General features: G+C 42.8%; 1 protein-coding gene across 5 annotated transcripts in view; it reads right to left on the bottom strand.

The window, feature by feature from the left end:
- WWC2 (WW and C2 domain containing 2) overlaps positions 1–19,452 on the bottom strand; it is a 182,213-nt gene extending 162,761 nt beyond the window's left edge. For 2 of the 5 annotated variants that reach the window (XM_037897582.2, XM_043546032.1), the window contains exon 1: positions 18,532–19,446. In XM_037897582.2, coding sequence (XP_037753510.1) covers positions 18,532–18,662 — 131 coding nt within the window. In that variant the 5' untranslated portion in view covers positions 18,663–19,446. Of the gene's footprint in view, positions 1–7,669; positions 7,848–18,531 lie in introns of all 5 variants that reach the window. The other 3 variants (XM_043546031.1, XM_043546029.1, XM_037897583.2) reach the window with 3 other exon arrangements.
- Between the last annotated feature and the right edge of the window lie 366 nt (positions 19,453–19,818).

Genomic DNA, 19,818 nt, shown 5'->3' with positions numbered 1-19,818 from the left:
CAGTCTCAGTGATTAATCGGGGGCAAAGGTGGGGGGGGGAGCCTGGGCCCACCTTCTACTCCGGGCTCCAGCCCAGGGACCCTAACAGTATCAGCTATGGTAGCTGACCTTTTAGAAACATAACATGTACAATTCCCTGGGCTACTTCCTCCACAGCAGCCCTCACTTCCTCAAGCTCCACTTCACTCTTACCTCACGGTACCTCCTTCCTTGTGCCTGATATGGTATGTACTACTCAGCCTCTCCAACAGCGCAACTTCCTCCCACAGCTCCTGACATGCGCACCCACCTGACTAACTGGGAGGCTTTTAACTAGCTTCAGCCAGCCCCGATTGGCTTCAGGTGTCCCAATCAACCTAGCCTTCTCCCTGCCTTCTGGAAAGTTCTTAATTGGCCCCAGGTGTCTTAATTGACCTGGAGCAGCTGCCATTTCACTTATCCTGGTACCAGGGATTTGTTTAGCCTGGAGCTAATCTATCTCCCACTACTTTTCCATAACCATCTGGCCTTGCCCCATCACAATACCAAAAAGATCCCCTACTAACCCAAAACACAGAACTGCTGATGGGGGGTGGAGAGGAGGGAAAAGTCACAGATTAAAGAAAAATAGTGAAGGCAATGGAAATTTAATTGTTATGAATATACATGTACAGTAATTTCCAACTAATCGAGCCGCAAGAAATAATTCATTTCATTCATCTACTTCAGTTGCCATTCTTAGCTGCTCTTCCTGACTGATTCTACTGATTTCTTGCAAAGACAGTTCAAAATGCAGCAGAATATGTATTTTTCTCCTTCTCTGCTAGGCACTATATCTCATATCACTATTTACTATATTGGATTTAAATGATTACTTATTTTGAGAGGTTTAAATAATTTCTACATATAAAGTTCTCCATTCTGTGCTTCCACTGTGTTCATCTGATTTTATTTGCATTTTCATCCCTCTCAGGACTCATCCAACTCTAGACATCACAATCCCCTTTCAGACCCAGCGAAATTGTCCCAAATATAAAGCAATCTTTCATTTAATTCCAACTGGTTGAATGGAGTACCAATTCCAGTGTGGTCAAGTATTAATTTAATTTACTTTACAAGCTAGTCTTATGGTATTTTCTCCCCATTCATTAATTGTGTATTTTATTGTTCCCTTGTTTCTTTGAGTGCCTTCATACTTGAAGGACATGTTATTATAAATAATCAAATTACTAACTGTACAGTGCCTAGCACAAAGGGGTCCTGACCATGGCTGGGATCCATATACGTTATCACAATACAAACCACCACCACATAGTATACCAAACCTAATAAGCAAAGTACACAGGAATAGCATCTTTTATTTATATTGTAAAGAACTTCCCTTTTGAGTCCCAACTATAGCATCATCATAATCAGAATGAATATAATCATTTTCAATCTCTACATAGCAAGGACGGCAGAGTGAATTTTACATGCCTCTCAAAGAGAATGCTGCTCTACGAGGATTCGATGAAACCTAGGTTTGCAAGAACTTTCACTGTCTCCTGTACATAGAACAGGAGACTCACTGAGAAACAGCACTAACTTGCCGCATTCATATTTGCAGTTACCAGAGCATCAGCTAAATGTCTTTTCCCCAGAAACAGGTTACCAATAGAGGTATCCAAGTAAGTTATCTTCATCATAGACTGGAACACACGTTTCTTTGGTATTCTTTCACCGCCAATATTTCTTTTCTGGAATTAATCAGCAAGCCTATCCGTGACATGGTCTACGGCTTCTATGAGCGTCAATGCTGAAAGGACGGATCACCTAGAAATGTGGTCTCACCAGGAAATCCTCATCATAGGTTTAATAAATATTTAATACTGTAGTAACGTTACAGGAGCACCAAGAAGCACCAACCAAGGTTGGGGCCCTCGTACGCATGGTGCTGTACAAACACATAGCAAGAGACAGTCCCTGCCCCAAAACACTTAAAATCTATGACTATGAGCCTGACAAAGGGTGAGAGAATGTGTGTGTGCATGCATGTGTGCAGGGGGGATATAATCCTTATATTACAGATGAGTAAATGATTTGTACAAGGTCACAAAAGAAGTTCATGGTAAAATTAGGAACTGAACCCAAAACTGAGTCCCAATCCAACACCTGCCCACAAGACTATCCTTCCCCTCATCATTCTGCAGATTGCTGCCTGCTGAAAACAATACCGGAGAAATTCTTTTCCCTCTGTCATGGCGTTGATATGTCACTTGCATGCCACAGAGCCCTGGCAGCTGGAACCACCACTGACAGACAAGCTGCCTATCATGCTTCTTTCACAGATTAACTCTTGAACAGACTGAAGAATGTGGATTACAGTTTACCAGGCTCTCCTGTGCCAGAACAAAGCTATCTCCAACCACCTACTAGAAGTAAGCGATGTTCTCTCTCATGTGCACACATGTGCGAGCTCCCCCTATGGCTGGACACTCTCCAGGCTGTTGTGTTTGGGACTCAGCTCAATGGACCCTGTGTGCTCTTTAAGCCTCGAATCTGAGCAGGCTCCAGGCACTGTCCCTGGCTAGGATCTCTAGACACATTCCAAGGGCGTAGATCCTGTCTAGCACCTACTTCTGAGAGCTGGGACCCTGAAGTCCAATTGCTCAGCCCCTGATACTAGTGCTGGCCCCTTAGACTTTCCTTTCTGCAGCTTACAATATACCTCCTCCCACCACTCTGAATTTACTGTTTAACTCTTCAGGGGCATAAGACAATGAAAGCAAACAGACTTTGCACAGGACTGTAAACACCATTACCCTTTACTTAGCATGAAGGATACACAGATAGATCTAGACAAAATAAACACAGGTGTAGACATTTTCCCTGCCATTCTGGAGAGTTTTTTGGGTTTGGGAATAGTTCTCTGGAGCATCTATGATCCTTCTCCTGCAGCTCAAGGCACCTCCCTCAGCCAAATAATCTTCTCTTACTTTAGCTGGTTCCCTGGTTTAACCAAACTCCCTGCTATGAAAACATGCCTCTCTCCTGCCCAAAGCTTCCTGACTCTTGCTCTGTGAATTTCTCCCCCTACTAACACCTGGACTCTGCTACTGAGGATTTTCCACTCCCCCTCAGTGCATATTAATTGAATGGACAAGCTTCTCCCATCTTTAGGATCACCCCAGGGTGTTTCCATCTGAACAGTTGACTATTTAAAGTTTAATGATCAACTATTGACCCTAGTCTGGCAGACATAAGCAAATGGTGGCTGCCATGTCCACATAAAGACATTCCATGATATAGCAACTTCATAATGTCAACCAGAATTCATACACTGTATACAGACAGACTCCTTAAGTCACCAGTGATCATAACCCATGTGTTTCTCCACCAGATTTCACAAGATTCTTCGAGCAGCGGCCATGTCTTCTATGTGTTGTGAAATACCAAACACATTGCCAGTGCTCAAAATGATCCAGTGAGAGCAGTCCAGCAACAGGTGGAGACACTGGGCCCACATAACTGCTTGCAGATTTTAAAACTGGAAAGCTACAGTGAACATGCTGCTCCCTCACAGCTATCATAGCTCACCAGTGGTGCTGGAACGCTTTTTATAGTGAGGGTGCTGACCAAAACTATCCCCAAACTTTTCGTGCTGCCCCCCTCCCCACCACCACCACCAAAGCTGAGGCAGAGCTGGCAGTTGGGACCCCACATGTACCCCTGGGCGTCGGGCCAGCAGGCGCAGTTCGGAGCAGGACTGGGAGCTGGGACCCCATGTGCACAGTCAGCACGCTGCATAAAACCTGGGGGTGCTTCAGCACCCCCCTGCATCCCTACTTCCCGCGCCTGTGTAGGTCACCATTATTTGAAGTTGTTTAATTCATACAGAAGAGAAGCGTCTTTTGGGATTCCTCTCCCAAAGCCCATTTCTTCACATTAGAAGTTAGCTAGTGATCAGCTGCCATCATTTTACACAGGACACATTGTATATGAAGTCCCTCTGGCGATTCCCTCTTCCATGGCCTCTTTTAGGCTGCATTTTCTTCTGTATACCTCTGTACAATTTCCGGGGATTGTGGCCAGACTGAAATACTACCTACATTTGTACCATTTGTATCTACAATGGTACACTCTGTTAACCTGTTCAATAGTGATCTGAAACCTTTCCAATGCTCAATTGCAACATGTTATGGCAGATATAATATTCCCCCAAAATTTCCACTTTACAAAATTTAGTTGGCTGAAGCAAGGTAACTGACTCATTGAAAGAGATTTCCAAACAAAATTTCTCTTTTGCTCTCATCCTGCCTAAAAGCAGTTTTAAATGGACACTTCCCAAATGGATCACTCACTGTTTATTTTTTTAATCAGTTAATTTAATTAACCTGCAACCAAAATAAAGTTAAAGAGAAAATGTTTTTTCAGCCTCAAGCTCTGAAAGTCCTAACAGGATTTCACTTAGCCCATAAACTGCTAAATGAACAATTCCAAATATCACAATTAAGTCTCTTATGCCTACTGTATTTTTTTCCATTCAGGGTCTTAGCTTGTGTTATCAGAAAGCCTTCCAATCAGAAAAACAGATGGTTAACATCTATCATATGCTGTTTACCTTATTCCCCTCCCTATGGTAAAATTGTGTTTTCTTAATTTATTAAGATGGTAGACTGTGTTATTTGGGAAGTCAAGGTTGAAGAAGAGCTTTGCATTTGTATACGAGAGTGGTGAGATTTGAGGCTGACACTTGATCACACAAGAGCTAACTGACTTTTTGCAGACTGACCCAAGTCTGCCAATAGAGCCATATTCCTGAAAGATATGCCGCATAGACGTACTTTCACCTTTACTATAATATCTTCAAGAGAAGTCAGCAAAAAACAAACAACTTTTTAACATTAGTAACTCCTGAATATACTAAAGATGATTCTCTCTAATTAAAAACATTTTCTGTTCAATAGCCGTCCTTATTGCACAATGGATATTGTTTCTGGATATTTGACATTTCATCTATCATCGAAACACCCAGCACAGATACTAATTGACCATTATTTCAACAGTACATTCTATGCAAGTACCTTTCTAACACTGTTTGCATTTGGTGTTATTTAAAACCAGAGATTAGCTTTACACCACCTTAGTCTGTCAGTACACAAGTGGCATATCATCATAAATTAAATTTCACACATCTTAGACACTATTGACTCTATTCAACTTCATTTCAGGTCTGTGGCACACTAAGGATGCCCAGGTGCATAAAAACCTTCAGACAATCACCAAGCAGACTTTCTGATTATATTCTATCACTTCTTGAAAGACAGACAGAAAGAGATAGACAGAAAAAAAAAAAAATCCACTCCAGCTCAGCAATCCCCTCCCCACTTCGGTTTCAACACACATCTATGGATATGACAGAAATACCATGCCGCACTACTAAAATGAACTGCTGTTATCTATGGTACTGCAAACTCATTCAGACAGAAAGCCTATTCCCAGGTGGACTGAATTGTTTAAGGCAGTGCTTCTCAAGCTATCTGATGTGGGGGACCGGCAATTTTTTTTTCCAATGTGCACGCAGACCGACAGCCGATGGCTCGCGGACCAGCACTGGTCCGCGGACCGGCACTTTGGGTAGCACTGGTTTAAGGCATTAGTAATAGGATCTGGAACAGTCTCTCTAGATCACAGGTTCAAATCCACCTTTCCAACCAAAAGTCGTTATCCAAAACTGTTTGGAGACCACCACGAAACAAGCAGATAGTTTACCCACTTCCTAACTGACAAGCATCCAAGCCTCAAAACACACCATTACAATTACATTATGGTTGGCAGTCTCAGCAGATAACCTAAGGCCTGATCTACAGCTAAAACTTAGGTCAACCTAGCTATGTGACTCAGGGGTGTAAAAACTGCATCTCTCAAGGGTATGACTTTAAGACAACCTAAGCCCCAGTACAGACACCACTAGGTCAACCTAGCTACCTACTGCCTCAGAGGGGGTGGATTTACTACAGAAATAGAAAAAACCCTTCCATTGCTGTAGCAAGTATTTACACTACAGTGGCATAGATGCAGCTGTACTGCTGTAGTACCTGTAGCGTAGGCAGAGGTGGATTAAGATTTATTGGGGCCCTGGGCACAAAGAACATTTGGGCCCCCGCACATTCCACCCCAGCCACGGAGCTCCACCCTCTGCTCCTCCCCTTTCCCCAAAGCCCCACAGTCACTGTGGTTCACGCCCCCCCAGGAGACAAAGAGGAATGTTCGGGGGTGGGGGTGAAGAGAGGGGGAGAGCACCACCCAGTCCTGCTCCACCGCCAGCTCCACTCTGGCCCCAACCAAGCCCTGCCTCCTGACCGCAGCCCCCAGTCCCAATGCGACCTCCAGCACCTGCTCCTGGCTCTGGCCCCCACTCCCAAGGGGTGGGGAAGAACCTGGTAAGGGGGGGGGGGGGCACAAAAAAAAGTTTGAGGACCCCTGGCCTAGGATAACCCTATGTCCCGTTTTGGCCCTGGATGTCCCAACATTTTGGCAAAACTGGGCATTTGTCCCATTTGCTCTTGCCAACTGATCACCTGAGGGTGAGGGTGGGGGAGGAGGAGCTTGGGCCAGCCCTGCACAGGGGAGAAGGGGGCTTGGGCAAGTGGCTCAGGCCAGCTCCATGAAGAAAGGGGAGGGAGAGAGGGCTCGGGCCAGCTCCGGGCACGGAGAATATGCTCATTCTACCCCAGGCTCTGTCTTCTGGCCTGGCCAGGGGATGGGGCCTCAAAGGGAAGAAGAGGAGCAGCGCTGGGGGGGAGTGGGGAGAGAGAGGGGGAGCAGGGGGCAAGGGCCAGAGTGCCGGCGCTCCTGCAGAGCCCTCAAAGCGGCCGGTGCCCATGCAATAATCCGCTACTGTGTGAAGACATATCGTAAGGACTGAGTTAGTACACATAGAAGATAAACCCTTCAGGACAGGATCAAAGTACATTGTTAGGGCAGCGTATAGGAATGCTGCATTGCTATTATCTTTATACCTATTATGGATGTAAACTCCAATGGCAAAGAACTTCTACAAAAATTAACATCCACCATTAAAATGAGGTTCAATTTTAGTCATTTTTAAAGTCTGGTATCCAAAAATCTCAAATATTAAAATAAGATTGTTTTAAAGGTAATCTTGTAACAAATAGATTTCTTCCTGAAAGTCAAGATGACAGGCAAGTGGCATTCTCTCAGTTGTTCAGAAGCCCATTTTCTCAATATGTCTGGGCAGCCCTCCCATTTAGAGGGCCACATGAGGAACATGACCACCGCTCAACATTAGGGACATTCAATGAGTATGTTCACCAAAAGTTTCTGGTAGGCTTACTAGGGAAAGAGGAGCACTCCTAAAATGGAACAGCTTCAGCTCATTGCTTAAATCGCTGAGGTAGAACAGAACAGAAAAGAAAGGGGAAAAAAGATTGGTGAACAATGGCACATGATTCCACTTCCTCTATGGAAGATCAGATTTTTTTTTTTTTTGAATTTTTTTTTTTTTATTTTGCCCAGCCAGATACAGGCCCCTGGGTGCAGGTCACACATCTCTTTGACAGCTAATCTAATTCTAGCACCAACTTCTGTTGTTTAAAATTCCTACATTGCTTCAGAGGACACTTTCCAGAATTAATTAATCAAAACAACAGAAATTGGGCAGAGTGAAAGTAAAAAGAAAAAAAATTACACTCTGTTCTCCAATCCAGGTAAATTCTTCATGCTATATCTTTGTGTCTGGAAAATGAAATCTTCAATAGTTTGGATGTACAGTATTTCCAATGAAGAGGTCAGGCAGGTTCTGAGAAGAAATTTGCAGACTTCCCTGGCCTGGAAGTTCCTGGATCTTTTTATATGGATTACAGCACCTAGCAAGCAAAGGAGAACAATGTATAGCAACTAACAACATATGTAAGGAAACAAATCCAACAAAAAGTAATCCATATCACTCCAAATGCTCTGTTTTGCTACACACAATCCAATTTCTACACTTTGGTAAGCATAACATGATCACCTAGTGAACCTCAAACTTTTGTTCACTAGCAGTATCAAGCTATGAGAGCAAAAGAGAAAGTACAATTGGTTAGTCTCTAAGGTGCCACAAGTACTCCTTTTCTTTTTACAAAAGGAGAGGTTTAGGAATGATAAACAGAGAACAAGCTATATAGGAAAAAAACACCTGAGGTTGAACAACTTAGAACAAGTCATCTGTTTACTATCTGAGCTGCTATGTATCGTCTCTCACTTACCACAATAGTAAATCACGTCTGACTAAAACGACTCAATGCTTGGCTGCTCTGCTGCATCCCATAATTTCTCTAATCATTTGAATACTATGTGAGGAATGTTCTGTAAACATGTCAGATGATTATTTCCACAACATTCCACCATTCACTAGGACAACTGTAAATGTATAAACAGTTCATTTTATACTTTGCAATGCTCGCAATACAGAGGTTAAAAAGGTCTTCACTTCATGCCAGATTGTTACCTAATTCACATAGCCCTGTGTGCAGCAGTCATTTGCTTCAGTTACAGTGGTGTAAAATGTATTCAGGAAGCACTTTCCATCCCAATGGATCTAAGCTCACTTCACAAGCCATATAAACATCACTGTTGGAGGCAGTCACATTGGGGCAAGAGGAAGTCATCTGATACATTTAACAACAACATAAGGAGAGGGAGGATGGGGGGGGGGGGGCGCGCACTTCTGTTCAAGGACACCAGGGCAAGCCCTTATACTTAGAGTACCTTAGTAGTTAAATTTATTAACCTTAATTTGGAATGTTGCTGATTTTGTACTCTATGTATTTTATGACTTTCAAACCAACCTTTGTACAAATTTAAGCGCTATACCCAGATGTACTGACACTCTTTCTTAACCTGTGTAGGAGACAATTTTAACATTAGCTTTAATAAAAAAGTTTAAATGTAATGTTCATGCAGAACAACCAGGAAGGACCTCAGTTTTTGGATTCTCATCTGAGTTCCGTATTCAAACTCAGTAAATTTAACTCATTCATTTACTTTAGAAAGCTGAAATCTGAGTCAAACCTCTGAAGATCTGAACATATCTAATCTTTCACCATCAAGCCACTCTCTCTTGTTAGAGAAAATAATTTTTTTTATACAAAAGTGTCTAATCTGCATAAACAATTAAAAATACAATACAAGTTAGGCCTGATCCTGCAAACATTAAAGCATGTGCATAATTTACTCACATAAGTAGTCTCATTGACTTCTATGGAAGAACTTGTGTGAGTTAAGTTACATACATGATCAAGTTTCAGAGTAGCAGCCGTGTTAGTCTGTATTCGCAAAAAGAAAAGGAATACTTGTGACGTCTTAGAGACCAACAAATTTATTTGAGCATAAGTTTTCGTGCATCCGATGAAGTGAGCTGTAGCTCAGGAAAGCTTATGCTCAAATAAATTTGTTAGTCTCTAAAGTGCCACAAGTACTCCTTTTCTTTTTGCGTATACATGATCAAGTGGTCTGTATGAATGGTCGCAGGAAAATAAGGCCCAGATCCTACAAACTGTACCCAAAGGTACTTTACAGGATTAATGGAAATACAATAGAGGAGGTACAACCAGAATGGAGTTGAAGAGGACTGATTTTTGGAGTTGTCAGACGTGTTGGATGAGAAACAAAACTGGTCTTGAAAAACATTGACTGCACTATGTCCACAGGCAAGTCTAGGCACCCTGGGGTTGTTTGGTTTTTGTCATCTCAGAACCTAAAACTGTATTGAGAATCACACAGGCATAGGCAAAAGCCCGTGCTCTCGACACAGGCTCAAAGCCTAAACATTTCTTTTTAAAATGTCTAAATATAAAAAAAAAAATACAGTAATGTAGTAATTATGCATCCACATCCACTCATTATGTCCTGAAAAACTACTTCTATAATCCAAAGATTCCTCAATACTCATGAGTCAGTGCATTTTTGTCATATCTTTAAAAAAGTGTTTTAAATCAAGCTACCGGATCTTGTACTAAGTAAGAATGTGTATAAACAAAGAAGTGCCTAGCGTAGAGCACATAATACAATCTGTGGTAGCAAGTGAAATGTTTTAAAAATTAGATCAAAACGCAATTGACAACACACATTTAACAAAAAGGAATGACACATGACTTATGGATTTCTCCTTTAACAACTTTGGGTAACAGCAAACTGTGAACTAAACGGCATGTTTGTTTTCAATAAGGAAGTTTCATACCTCATGCACCTCAAATAAAAATTCGGTACACTCCCTCTGCGAGGCTGTGTTCTGTTGTTACCAATGGTTATAAAACTAGTTTATTAGTTATAAAACCCTTTATTCAAAATCTGTAAGTTCATTAGAGGTACCACTCCCTCCATCACAGAAAGTTACATTTCATCCAGTCCCAACTATTTCACACTCCCTGCTTAGTAAAACATTTTTCACAAATGAACTTCTTCCTGTTGAACCTGTGTAATACGAAAACCAAACTCAATATCCCCTGAGTTGAGCCCTACATAATTTGGGCCATGATCATGCAGTCTAATTGGCACAGGCAGACCCCTGCTAGCCTTGTGGAGGCATACTGCATGTGCATAGAGGCCCACCTGCACAAACCACATTGCCAGGGCCTTACTCTCTTGCTATGATATCAGTATTTGTTTGAAAACCCTGTTTATGAAAATCAGACTCACATCTCTTATTGATGTCAACTTTAAACAGACATTATACACAGCTATTAATAATTGTAATTTATACTTCTATTGTTTAACAGTGTGATTAATCGAGAGCCCAATTCAGAATACTAATTGAAATGTATTAAATATTTTGGATGATTTTCTACATTTTCATATATATCATATTCTGTGTTGTAATTGAAATCAAAGTGCATATTATGTTTGCTTACAAATATTTGCACTGCAAAAATGAAACAGAAGAAATAGCATTTTTCAATTCACCTCATACAAGTACTGTAGTACAATCCCAGTCATGAAAGTGCAACTTACAAATGTAGATTTTTTTTTTTGTTACATAACTGCACTCAAAAACAAAACAATGTAAAGCTTCAGAGCCTACAAGTTCACTCAGTCCTACTTCTTGTTCAGCCAACCGCTAAGACAAACAAGTTAGTTTACATTTAAGGGAAATAATGCTGCCCTCTTCTTATTTACAATATCATCAGAAAGTGAGAACAGGCATTTGCATGGCTCTTCTGTGGCTGGCATTGCAAGATATTTACGTGCCAGATATGCTAAACATTCATATGCCCCTTCATGTTTCAGCCACCATTCCAGAGGATATGCTTCCATGCTGAGGATTGTTAAAAAAATAATGTGATAATTAAATTTCTGACTGAACTTCTTGGGGGAGAATTGTACATCCCCTCTCTGTTTTATCCGCATTCTGCCATATATTTCATGTTATAGCAGTCTCAGATGATGACCCAGCACACGTTGTTCATTTTAAGAACACTTTCAGTGCAGATTTCACAAAATGCAAAAAAGGTACCAATGTGAGATTTCTAAAGATAGCTACAGCATGGACCCAAGGTTTAAGAATCTGAAGTGCCTTCCAAAATCTGAGAGGGATGAGGTGTGGAGCATGCTTTCAGAAGTCTTAAAAGAGCAATACTCTGATGTGGAAACTACAGAACCCGAACCACCAAAAAAAGAAAAATCAACCTTCTGCTGGTGGCATCTGACTCAGATAATGTAAATGAACATGCGTCGGTCCACACTGCTTTGGCATGTTATTGAGCGATTGGCTGAACAAGAAGTAGGACTGAGTGGACTTGCAGGCTCTGAAGCTTTATGTTGTTTTATTTTTGAATGCAGTTTTTTTGTATATAATTCTACATTTGTAAGTGCAACTTTAATGAATAAAAGTACTGTAATGCAATGTCTTTATTAGGTGAATTGAAAAATGTATTTGTTTTTTTACAGTGCAAATACTTGTAATCAAAAATATAAAGTGAGCACTGTACACTTGGTATTCTGTGTTGTAACTGAAATCAATATATATGAAAATGTAGAAAAAACATTCAAAAATACTAAAATGAATGGTATTCTATTACTTTTCGACATAACTTGCTCAAAATCACATAGGAAGTAAGTGGTAGGGCCAGGGATAGAACCCTGACAATCCTCTGCCCTAGCCACTAGAATATATTTACCTTGCATACATATGTGGACTTACTCCAGCATCTTTTGATTAGTAAACTTTAGCTGTTTTGATCAGAGAAAAGTTGAGTTCTATCATCCCTAAAGATATAAGGGTAACACTCCTAGGCAAGAGTCACCATAGCATTTCAATTATAGTTAAAAAAAGTCAATATTTTATTTTAAAAGTGTGTATACCACACATATGGAACAAGTCTGAATTTTGTTAAAAAACAAACACAAACACTGCTGTTCTGCCATACTTGCTGATGCTATCATAGTACCATACACCACATAATATTAGAATTCTGCCTTGCATTCCATTTCATAATCCTGCAGAAGGCAGGATACGCAGCTGAAGGTCTGGTGCCAGGAGTTCAGGGACCTTTAGCATTTTATTGTGGGTTCAATTCCTGTACCAGGCATGTTTATTTTAAAGAAAAACCCTGCAATCAGACAGAGAAAGGAATTCCCAGACTACCACTGAAACCAGAGTGAGGAACCAGGGAGTTTCACAAGGAGCACACTACACTGGTCATGAGCAGGAGAGGCTATGCAGGAACAGATGGAACCTAGTTAATTGGGGTAAGAGTAAAGGAAGATGGAGTGCTAGCATGTAAACCAAAGCAAGTCAGGAACTACACTAACAGGCATAGATGCCAAATGATCTGTCTTAGTGGAACTGTTTATAGAAAAGTTGTACAACTTGGTGTGTCAGATGATCTGCTGCGTACTCCTCCTCTTCACTACCAGAACAGAAAAGGTAATTTGTACCTTACTATACAGAGGATTTATTTAATAGAGTTACTCTAGTGACTCCATGGTTAAGGTCATGTTGAGATCTGTACTTAACACAGTATTAAAATCCCTATATTTCATAGTTTAATGACTCAATTAGTCTCCAAATGTTACACCACAACTTTTCAAAAGACAACTGAACTTTCCACCTTTTTTTTAGTCAAAGTTAAAACTTACACTTTTTTAAAAAATTTCAGGCCTTCGCAGCTAAAAAAAAAATCACTACCACAACCCCCAAGTTTCACATGCAAATACATTTTCATAGCACCTCAGACACTGAACTCTTCACATGTGAACAGAAAGTCATTTTATTTATCTGTGACAACATTGTTTAGTTCTGTGAAAAGCAGATCCACTAGTTACTTCTGTCCTCTGATGCTGCCTGCTATCCAACTAGCTCTCTTGCCTGGGGTCCATACTTGGATCTTCCCCAAAAGCCCTTGCCTGCACTGTACCCCAGCTTCCCCTATGCCCCTGCCTCCCCTTCCACTTCTAATCATGCCTCCTTCCCAGCCTTCCTGTAACATATGTCTGAGCAGCAAGCTCCACTCCTCAAGCAGCTGCAGCTTCAAGTCTCCCCATCTCCTGTCCCTTCTATGCCCCCTGCTATTCATAGGATAGCAACCAGGAATCTCCAGAGGGATGGAGAAGAAACAAAAAGATTGGGGCAGGGATCGTCTTTTTGTTCTGTTTGTAGCGCACCTGACACAGTGGGGTCCTGGTCTACAATAAGGGCCTCTAGGTAATACAAGAAATAATAAAGCTCCTTGTCCCTTCCATAAGGAGAGGGAATAGAGCTTTTAATGTCCACAGTGTCTCCTAGCCAGAACGGCACCATTGGAGGATGTGGGGATCTCCAGTAAAAATCCCAGTACCCTCTCCATCCTAGAAGCTGGAAGTAGCAAGGCGAACTGGACTTCTTCTCCACTTCAGAGGTTTACAAGATAACTATATTTCACACCTACCTCTAACTAGCAGGTTTAGTCCTCTAGCTACTAGCTGTCTGGTAAATTTTTCAAACGCTTGTTTTGGTTATTCAGACAGGGTATTTCTAGGGCAGTCTCTAAAGGCAAACACCACAACACGATAAATCTATCACTGCTTTGATAAAGTAATCTGTAAATTCTCTAGAGATACATTTCACCAGCTCTACAAGAGGCAAAGAAGAGAAGGAAGGGGGAGTTCAGTCCCATGCTAATTCATTCCCTGAAACTCTGCTGAGGCTGTTGATAAGTGTGTCTATAGGGCCAACTGTGACAGCAGATTTTATGATACGGAACTCATTTTATGCAAAATGACTAGAAGGATATCTATTATAGGTGACTGGCATTCATTACAAGGGTATACAAAATTTATCTGACACTTAACTGCCCAGAAGCCAACACAAAACACAAGGAGACCCATTGCCCTGGCGAGAAATCCAGCACCATCCAATTTCCGGAAACTGGAGGGAGCTGAAATTCCTATCTAGCTGCTGTTTCTAAACCCTGATTGCAGCACCACCATTCATGCTAGCCTCCAATGAGGTGTCTAATAAATGTGAAGCCCTTCCAACATCTGTTGACTGCTGCAGAAGAGAAGCATAGTTTCACTGTTTCCTTCTCTTCTACTCTACTCTGCCCTTGCCTCAGTCTCTTAACTAATACAAAGGGACTAGGAGGGAAATGTGTGTTCTTCTATCCCTCTCCCACCTCTTACTTTGGTCTTCCTCTCCAGTCAACAGCTGGTCTCTGCAGCTTTTCATATCTTTCCAAGCTGAGGCAGAGTGAAACTGACATGACAGACAGACATGACAGAGTGAAACAGTTTATTTCACTGTTGCCTAATTGGTTCCAAATAGCAGCAGTGGAACTGACAAAACTTGTCAGTTTTCAGTCTGCTGTAGCTTAGAAAAACAGCAAAAGTATAGGCAAGGGAGTCAAGTCTGTAGATTTAAACACTAAAAATATCTCCAGCCTCTTTGCATTCTTGTTTGAATTCAACTCAGTTTCTCTTCTCTGTACAGTCCATACCTTAGAGGTCCTGCTTTTTAAGCCACCAGTCTCCTTTAGCCAAGTCAACACAGCTCCTGAAGTGTTTGGAGGGGGTCGCTGCCAAGCAATGCAAAGCACTCCAAACCCCTTAGCAGCTGAGTGTATTACAGTACCTCTACAGCACTTCCAGCATGCATGGACTTAGAGAGTACAAAAAACAGGGGCCAAATCGTTCTCACCGACAAATATGAGCACTATTAAAATCAACAGGATTACTCACACAGGCAAGGTGAGCAAAACCGAGCCGCAGTCCATGAATTGACTCCAGGTCGTCTTCTTTGAATTGTAGAGTACAATCACTATATCAGCAGGCCTGATCCATATACTCAGCAACATGGCTTTAAATTGGAAACTTTTGGGGGGGCAGGGATCTTGTCCTAGGAGTGTCTAATGTGCTTAGCACAAATTTGGTACTATAAGTTTCATATATTCCTATGCAAGCAAGTTTCACCAAAGCTTTGAAGGATCATCAACATTTTCAATTGCCAGGTCAGTTTCCACACAAAAAGAAGCTTCACACATCTAGTCTTTTCTCTGTTAATAAAGAGGTTCCCAAACTGTGATCCAGGGAGCATTAGCTGATGGTCCAGAGAGCCGCCTCGTCACAAGATGCTGGATCCCCCACTATTCTCATCTGCTGAATCAAGTTCAAAGAAGCTAAAAATCTATTAAATTTTTTCCAAATATTGCTTTCACCTTTAAGCAATTGCTGTGGTTTCCATGGAGCTGTTATAGAATTGCAAATGGGAAGGAAGCTGCCCACAAGACAGTATCTTGTTAAGATTTAGTCAAAGTTATGAAATTATTTGAGAATCCCTGTATTAGTGTATTCCAAAAGTACATTATGCAACTGTTAGGATTTACATCAGGGAACTGAATAAAATAAAAGTTGAAAATAACTAGCTGAATAGATACAAGTAGGTTGTCAAGTCAGTCTCAGACTCTCCAGTACACCATCACCACAGTACCTCAGCACTTCATCTTGACAGTTTTAGATATATTCCAAGATCATTCAGAACCCAGACATTGCTGTACTGACAAAAACCTGAAGGCTCACTTTCTAGTTCTTCTGACAGCTATCTAATCCGTCCTGTATGGGATATCAACGTGCATTTTTCTAATATACTTATATTTTCAACATAATGTAGCCCACAGTTAACTAATCACAGGCATTTCAAAGAAGTTATTTCTACTATTCCAAATCTAGTCAGCAATCTAAACATTGATTGCATGTGTAGATACTAAAATTTTATCGTGCATGGACAATCAGCCTCTTTTCCATGCAGGTAATTCAGTTTCAGCTGAGCCATCACCACTATTTTATGGATTATCTCAAGTGCCTCGTGCAACATACCTCTTTCTGTTTGTTTTGTAACAGTAAGAAACAAGATTGACAAGAGTTAATGGAGTTACTCCAAACACTGTCCCCTACTCTGTTTAACAAGGACTTCACTCCATTAGTCCTCATTAAAGAAAATACATCTAGCCCAGAGCTTGATTGTGTTTTAAATCCTCTCTCTCGCCTCAAAAAAAAAAAAAATCAAGAAATTAATTTATACTAATCCCTGCATGATGAGAGAAATACAAAGTGTAATTCTCCTATTTAAAAAAAAAAAAAAACCTCTGTAGTGATTGGAGTAAAGACTCAAATGTACTAGGAGACCAATCACACACATACAGGATAAATATGGCTGAACATTTTAAGGGCAATAGAATCCACAATAAGTGTCAAATGTTTCTTTTGTTTGAAAGTGTTAATTTGTTCAGAAGGCAAGATAGATAAGCGCAATCATAATTTTACTTTCTATTTGCTTTACACTATTTTCTTGTCATCCGTTTTGTAAACACAAATCTAGAACAAAACTGAATTGAAAACCCTAATTTCAAGGAACATTGAAAAACTCTCCATTTTAACTATCAGAAGTCAAAAATATTTACCAAAACATCTGCAGAAGCTAAATATTTAAACAGCTCCAACAAATATCACTGTCCTGTGAACACCGCCATGTTACTGACATTTACAATATATTTAAGATGTTTCAAAGTGCAAAGGAAGTCAAACAACAGGGCTACCAGTGTTAGAACACTTAATTCCAATATCATGTATATCAGGAAAGTAGGCCTGACTGTGTATGATGCTTGTCAAAACTTTCACTATGCATTTAACAAGCAGCAAGGCTCTGACACTAGCTAGCTTCATCACAACTGCCTTTTCTAACTTCTGCAGGGAAATATAAACCGAGACCCTCATGGATAATTCATCATGGTTTGTGCCATAAATTTATAATGCCATTTATAAGTTTTTGATCATTGGATTACAATAGGCTTAACAAGAATGCTACAGCTTGCACTATGCACAAAGTAAAGAATAATCTATATTTCTGAACTTTTTAGGCCACAAATTAAAACAGATCTCAGGTTTAAAAAGTGTTTTATAAAGTAAAAGCCTCTTCAAAACTGAAAGATTTACATAAGATAGTTGGTGCCTTAGAAGGGTCTGAGTTGGTTTTACTTCCCCCACCCCCAAGTTTTGTCTTTTGTGGCTCTTGTTTAAATACATAGGACTGAAAAATGCAGGGAACATCCCAGTCTCTAGGTGGGGGACTGAAAGGATTTAGCCTGGCTGAGGCCTACTTAATAGATGAGGCCTGTAGAGCTCTTGCAGCCTTAGCTTCTTCACAAGAAGAAATAAAAACTACATTTTGGGCTATGAATATCAGGCATGTTCATGGAGCTTGGGGCAAAGAGACAGGCAGTTTCCTGATATAAGGTTTCACAGTAAAGGAGAGTTAAATGCCACAGCCCTGCACTTTCACAAACTGAGGGATTCAGACCCAAGTACACCACACTCAGGAGTCAGCGGGACGCCTAGCATTTGCTTCTCTGGGTTGTCTCTGGAAAGACTGTTATAGACGTTGGTACAGGACAGGCAAGTAAATCCTAACTACTTTCTATCTTTAAATCTCCTTCTTTCCTGGGATCTATGGGTCCCCAATATCAGACTACATTAAGGAAAGATTTCATAAGACTACAACTATATAAACACACACAGGCTGCATAGATTAACCATAAAGAGCATGAAAGCTAGTTTTTAATAAGATTAAGGGTGGGGGTCACAAAAAAATAAATCACAAAATAGATACTGTTTAAAAAAAGAGGTTAAACCAAATCAATGAGGACACAATAAATACTGAACTGCCAACAGAATCAGGCTGATTCCCTTGATAAACAGGCACACGCCCTCCACCCCACCCCCTTTCCAGCATTTGTTTGTGGGGGGGTTGCCTCAGTTTCCAAGGCGCTCTCCCTTCCCCACTCCTCTTCAGTCCGCTTCCCATCTAAGCGAGAGCAAGACTCCCCCCAGTCCCAGCACATCCCCACCCTCATCCCCTGCCACGGGGCTGCCCCCCTCTTTGTCTCTCCCATTATATAACGGGAAGGGACCCTCCTGCCTCCCCCCAGCAGGGGCTCCGGCTGCCGCTTCTCAGCCGGGTTCACACTGCGGCTGCCGGGTCTCCCCCACGCCTGCCCTTGCCCCCATCCCCTGCGGTCCTCCCCTCCCGCCGTCCGCGCCCACCTGTCCCGGGGGTCGATCCAGCTGGTCTGCTTGGTGTTGTGGTCAATGTAGAAGACTTTGCCGTCGTAATCCCTCGCCTCCTCCCAGCCATCGGGTAAGGGGAGCTGCCCATTCCCCGCTTTCCTAGGCATGGTCGGGCGCCGGGGGTAGCTGCTCCATAGGGCCAGGAAGAAAGAAGGGAAGCGGGAAAAGCCCCCAGTAGAGCCGGGGGACTGGGGGGGGAGGGGGGTCCGGAGCCGGGCCTGGGGCGGGGGGGAGTAGAGAGTCTCGTGCAATCGCTCAGGAAACCCTCCTCGGGTTCAATCCACCATGTCTAGGCTGCTGCTGCCGCCGCCGCCGCCTGCTCCAGCAGCACCAGGGCAGGGTCCCGGGCTGAGCCCCGCCGCTGTCTGGGTTCGGAACTGGGGAGCCCGGCTCAGCCCCGGGCAGCAGTCGCCGCCGCCGCTCATTAGCATGAGATTAACATCCATCTCATCTGCATGCACATTCCTCGCCGCCGCCGCCGCATTCCTCAGCCTTAACCCTGCCGCTGCCGCCGCCGCTGCCCACAGCAAGCGCGCGGGAGGCAGGGAGGGGGGGCGACCCAGGCCTGTCAGACCCCGCCGAGAGGGGGAAGGGGCGATGGGCGCGGCGGGGCCCGCAGCAGCAGGCGAGAAGAAGGAGAGGGCTGCAGAAAAGGGGAAGGAGAGCGGGAGGCCGGAGCTGGAAGGGCTTCCCTGCCCCGGCGCTGCTTCCCAACTGAGCAGCACACGGGGAAGCGTGGAAGGGTCACTGCGCCCCCCCCCCCCCCCGGAGAGCCGGCACTTCGCCCTGACCCCCAGCCCTCCTTTGTGCGCCCCTAAGCTAAGTGGGCCCGGGCTCAGCTGCGTCGCGGGTGAAAGCGGCCAGCGGAGAATCCTCCCTCACCCCCTGGCTGGTGGAAGGACTCTGCCTCCCCGCGCTCTCGGCGCTGGCCCCGGGGACGGAGGGGGCGTGCCTAGCATGCACCGTACGGTGCTGCCGCTAGTCTTTGCTCCTCTGGGCCCGCCGCAGAGCACGGCCTCCGTCCTTAGTGACCCACAACCCGCTGTTGCCAACCTCAAATGGTCAGAAAGTCGTGCCGCAGGCCCCCCGAAATCCTGAGATATGACTCTTAAAACAGATCGTTTTTATTTTATTTTTAAATATTGGGTTCCCTTTATTTGGCTGCAGGTTGCTGAACCTTGAGGTTGCACTCAGCTTTTGTTTTCGAGCTTTCCTCCACAGCCATAACGGCCAGGAACTTTCATTTAAACACACCAGTAAGTT

Source organism: Chelonia mydas, chromosome 4 (genome assembly GCF_015237465.2).
Source record: "Chelonia mydas isolate rCheMyd1 chromosome 4, rCheMyd1.pri.v2, whole genome shotgun sequence".
NCBI lineage: Eukaryota > Metazoa > Chordata > Testudines > Cheloniidae > Chelonia > Chelonia mydas.
The sequence above is the reverse complement of the archived record's forward strand: the minus strand, read 5'-3'. Positions and strand labels throughout refer to the sequence as shown.